This window comes from Plectropomus leopardus, unplaced genomic scaffold (genome assembly GCF_008729295.1).
Source record: "Plectropomus leopardus isolate mb unplaced genomic scaffold, YSFRI_Pleo_2.0 unplaced_scaffold28583, whole genome shotgun sequence".
In the NCBI taxonomy this organism is placed as follows: domain Eukaryota; kingdom Metazoa; phylum Chordata; class Actinopteri; order Perciformes; family Serranidae; genus Plectropomus; species Plectropomus leopardus.
This window is the reverse complement of record NW_024631138.1, coordinates 1-5,277: the sequence shown is the minus strand read 5'-3', so window position 1 is coordinate 5,277 and position 5,277 is coordinate 1. Positions and strand designations below refer to the sequence as shown.

Genomic DNA, 5,277 nt, shown 5'->3' with positions numbered 1-5,277 from the left:
CTCCTTCTAGTAGTCTTTGAAGTTTCTTTAATTTTTTTGTAGCTGTTTGCATCTTTTTGCAGTCTCTTTGACATTGTTTTGAATCTCTGTAGTTTCTTTGTTATCTATGTAGTATCTTTGTTTTAATGATGAAAATGTAAAATCTGAACGTTGCAGATAATACCCTGAACATCTCGGACTCGGGGTATTTATGGCTGGTTGAACGTTGCATCGTGGCTGCAGTTTGCTCACATTTTTCTGACTGTTTTATCTGCGTTTTTTTCTCATGGTCTTGTCTTTTGAATGTTTTTGTCTCTGCAGAATGCGAAGTTTGTTCTCAGTGACGCTGCTGCTGCTTGTGGCCCTGACGCTCACCGCAGAGGCCAACAGGAAAGCCAAACCTCACAAAGGTCAGATATTAGAAAAAAAACCAACAACAAACATCTGGAGATGACAAGTTTTATTTTTTATTATTTGGTAATGAGCTCCGTTTCCTCTGTCTACCTCTGTGTGAACTTCATGTTCCCAGAATGCATTTCCCAACAGCAGGAATGCGCAGCATGTAGCTCTCAGCGAGGTTAAAAAGTGAGACAAGTTTTTCCTGCTGTGATAAAAAGAGTGACTCTTCTGAGCATTAACTGGAAATCAGGGGGTCTCTTCTGGTTTTACTGGTTAGTTTGGTCCTCAGACTCGAGCTCAGATTTCAGCCTGTGCAGGTGTTCTGTTTCTTCGACGCTAACACGTAGAGCACAAAGATCCTGTGAAACTGATGGTGTTCTTATAATAAACAGACCCTCTCTGAATAGACACTTGAAACCAACAAAAACCGAATAAAACAGGGCTCAGGTTGTAGCTCAAAGTCACTGAAACACGAATGTCCCGGATCCAATCAGACACCAGTTTTCCGTGTAACGTTTGAGCCTCACTGTGACATCTCCTGTCTGTGCAGCAGAGCTTTGAGTTGTGTTGTGCTCCTGCAGGTGGTAAACATGATAAATCCCGGCCCGCCTCAGAGTGCTCCACTGCAGAGACTCAGTTTGGGAAGTGTGTCCCAGAGCATGGAGACTGTGGAGAAGGTCTGAGAGAGGCCACCTGCAAAGATCGCACCGACAAGATCCCCTGCAAGATCCCGTGCAACTGGAAAAAGGACATCAGTAAGACTCAGAAAATACTGTATGCCTACTAACTACACACTTATAGAGACAGATTTCTATTTCTATATTTGTGTGAACAGACAGTCTGTGTGATAATTAGAAACACCATCCACAAGTACAAAATTATAGCTACTGCACAGCAATGGGTCGGGGGCCGGGCATTTTTAGCAGCAAGCGGCAGACAAATAGGAAGACGACGAACAACTCGGCATTAAAATGTGAATTCTGCATCACACGAGGCTTGAACTCACAACCTCAGACACCAAAAACAAGTCAGTATCCCAGTGAGCTCCACGCCAAGAGAGAAACCAAAGATGACCAGCAGGGGCGGGATATCAGCTGTCTGTGCATGGAAAGGCAGATATCAAACTGCTGCCAAAAAATCACTTATAAAGACTAAAATCTGAGAGTTTTCAGACTTCATCCAGACAGCGGAGAGATATTGATCATTTGCTTTTACAAAGACTGATTTGATCTATATTTGAAAAGCTGATGTAAAGATGCTGTTTTCCCACAGACTACAATAGTTTCCATGAGCGTATAATTCAAAATGCTGTCAAAAATTTAGTTTTTGAGATACAATTCTGAAATGTTACATTCTTAATCTACCATGACAGCAGTTTTTTTGGAAAAACATTTTTTAAATTATTTTGTCATGAACCATAAAGATTTCTTCAGCAAGAACTTGCAAGTATGTTTACATCATTTACAGTGATGCACTGCTAAATTTTGAATAAATCAAAAATCATTGTCAGTGGTTTGTGTCAGACAGTCTGAAGACGCCCTAAAGCAAGTTTGGTGTCAACTGAGCAAAACATGTGAGAGAAGATCAGTTTAATTAGTTTGACAGTTTTTGATAAAAAAAAAAAACAGAGTGATGGATTTGAACCACCAAGTGAACAAAAGTTTGTCCTACAGTTTGGTGTAAGTTGCAAAGCTGTCGCACATACGAATGATTTCTTAGGAATTTTCAAACTTTTGGAATTCAGACAGTCGTAGCATGTGAACACACTGATAATCTGTGTTAAAGTGTGTTAAAATCTGTAAATATGAAACATCTTCCACAAATTAAAAAAAAACGGTAACTCTAAAAGTATTTTGCAATTATGAATCAGATCTGCAAAAAAAAACAAATACATTTTTTTACAAAATATACTTATATACTTTTACTAATGGGGACATTTTCAGTTAATTTCTTACTTTACAGTTTATTCATGGTATTCTTACTTTTACTGCAGTAAAATGATGTGAATACTTCCTCTGATGAACGCACTCTGTTGTGTTTTTATCGGGTCCAGAGAAAAACGTGAACACATTGTATATTTGTGTCAGAGCTCAAAGGTGTCATGGAGAGAAGACATTTTAATAATGTGCTTTTTATTGAACATATTTTGCCTCCTGTAGAGGGTCGCTGAAATTTGAGCACATCCACAGTATCAAAGTTTTCACAGTGAACGACAGACTCTTCAACACCATACGACCCCTTTGTCATGAAGGTTTAACTGTTGTGTTTTCCCTTCAGGTGACTGTAAGTATAAGTTTGGCCCCTGGGGACCCTGTGACGCCGAAACCAACACCAAGAGCCGGTCAGGAACTCTGAAGCGAGCGCTCTTCAACGCAGAGTGTCAAACCACCGTCAAGGTGTCCAAACCCTGCTCCCCCAAAGTGAAGAAGCCCAGAGGTGAGAGCTGAAAGTTCATCTCAATCAATTTCTGATGACCAGGCAAACAATGTCTGATTTCTGATTCTGGTCATTTGCATTCTTTTCCAAACACAATGAGATGTTTATGAGCTTTAGACAAACTTTGATAAGCTTAGACCATTAATGATTCACAAAAAATTTAGTGCAGATCTGACCTGCAGTGGAGGAGCTAATGTTAATGTCAAAAATATGTTTCTCCAAAAATAAAAAATGGTGGAAAATCTAGTCAGGCAGAAGTGAAAGCGTCTATTGGCTTTTTTTGCACAGCGCGTTGAGCTGGTCTTTCTTGTGTGTCGAATTTCAAGTCAATTCGAGTGACAGTGTGAGGGGCGTGGCCTTTTCAAAATTGAATATTTTGGCTTCAATTATAGCACCTCCAACTGGCGTCATGTTTCTTTAGCAGCATTTTCTAACAACTTCCAATCATTGGTGCAAAAATCTCGGCGAATTTGCAAAAACATTTCTGATGCAAAAAATAAATAAATCTCAAAACCTATGAAAGATCTGAGAGGGACAGATGAGTTAATCAGAGCAATGGTTGGTATTGATTGACTGATTGTAGATCACTGATCTGCTGATTCAGTGGTTTAAATTAGCCATCTGTTTCCCTTTGTTTCTCCAGGGGAGAAGAAGCCAAACTAAAGGATGTACAGAGGAAGATGGCAGGATTTTTTCTTTTCCTCCAGCTGAACAATCGTCTTCCATCAAACACATAAAAAAACCCAGAGATTCCAAAACACGCAAACCTTTTGATTTTTGGCCTCCTTTCACTGTTACTTTAATTTGATGTTCTTGTGTTTATTTGGACTGAAGTGCTTTCCAAGAATCCTCCACTAGAAAAGAGTAATAATAATAATAATAATGAAACTTCTTTCCTCGTAGCTTATAGTTTAACGGTAAATTTAGTCCTAAGAGCTTTTTATAGTAGCTGAAGTGAAATTAATATCCAAGAAACTTTCTGAAGTGCTCTGAAAACTCTCCTGATAATCTGGACGTCAGTCACAGGATTATAAAGAAGTCTGTTTTCAGACCAGTTCAGAGCCTCTTTTAAAATATGCAAAAAAAAAAAAAAAAAAAAAAAGAAAGGCTTGGATGAATCTGTAATGGCAAAAAGCATCTATAAAATCTATTTTTTGAACTATAGATTATTGACGTTACAAGAAAGACTTGTATAAATGAACAAAATAAATACTGTACAGTGTTTTGGTGAAAGGTTTGGTCTGTTCTTTAGTGCCGATGTAACACAAACTAAGTCGGGCTTCTCTGGTCAAACAGTATGGCGACCCTGCATGGGCATTTGAATATATTTTTTATCGTACTATAGATTGATGTTTTTCACGAAATTTTTTGACATATTTTATGTTTTGTTTTTCAAATCAAAATTTTCTACATACAATACCACAATTTTCTGTTTTTTTTGTGAAATTCTTCATCAAAAAAAAAAATAAAAAAAATACTAGTAGGGCGTGCCAGGAACACCTCTGATGTGAGGCGCCCAGGAGGATCCTGATCAGGTGCCCGAACAACCTCAACTAGCTCCTTTTGACGTGAAGGAGCAGCGGCTCTATTCGATCTCCTCCTGCATGTCCAAGTTCCTCGTTGTATCTCAAAGGTTGAGCCCAGACACCCTGTCGAGGAAACTCATTTGGGTCACAACTCAGAGCTCGTAATCATAGGTGAGGGTAGGAGCATAGATGGACCAGTAAATCGAGAGCTTCGTCTTCAAGCTCACCTCCTTCTTCACCACAACGGTCCGGCGGAGAGCCTGCATCACTGCAGACGCCGCGCCAAACCGCTTGTCCATCCGACACTCTGTTCTACCCTCACTGAGGAACAAGACCCGAAGACAACTGAAGCGCTTCGCTCAGGGCAGCAACTCAGGGCAGGACAGTCCACCGTTTTCCAGCAGAGATCCATGGCCTCAGATTTGGAGGTGCTGACTCTCATCCCAACTGCTTCATACTTGGCTGCAAACTGCACCAGTGCATGCTGGGAGGTCAGGGTGTGATGAAGCCAACAGAACCACATCATATGCAAAAGCAGAGCTGCAATTCTGAGGTCCCTAAACTGAACCCCCTCGTCCCCCTGGCTGCAGCTTGAGATCTTGTCCGTGAATATCACAAACTGAAATCATGACAAGGGACAACCCTGGTGGAGGCCAACGGCAACTGGAAACGTGTTTGACTTCACGCCGAGTATGGAGACACAACTTCCACCCTGGTACCCCGTATTCCTTCAGTACCTCCCACAGGACTCCCTGAGGAACACAGTCAAAAGAAACTTCTTGACGATCTCTGCCAGGGCTATGGATGAAGGTCGAAAAAACGACTGAGACTGAAGAAAAAAATGTCAAAATATGACATGTCCAGAAAACAGCTGAAAACCACTTAAAACAGCGTGCTGAGACAAGTCATAGCACAGTAATATAGCATTTCGAAAAAA

The 5,277-nt window shown here is 40.4% G+C and overlaps 1 protein-coding gene across 1 annotated transcript; it reads left to right on the top strand.

Annotated features, from left to right (window-relative positions):
* Nucleotides 1-262: 262 nt before the first annotated feature.
* On the top strand, nt 263-3,666 carry LOC121938130 (midkine-B-like). The gene is made up of 4 exons (XM_042481411.1): nt 263-389; nt 960-1,133; nt 2,656-2,814; nt 3,458-3,666. Exons 1-4 carry the CDS (start codon nt 266-268, stop codon nt 3,475-3,477), a joined length of 477 nt encoding a protein of 158 aa, XP_042337345.1. The 5' UTR covers nt 263-265; the 3' UTR covers nt 3,478-3,666.
* Nucleotides 3,667-5,277: the final 1,611 nt, after the last annotated feature.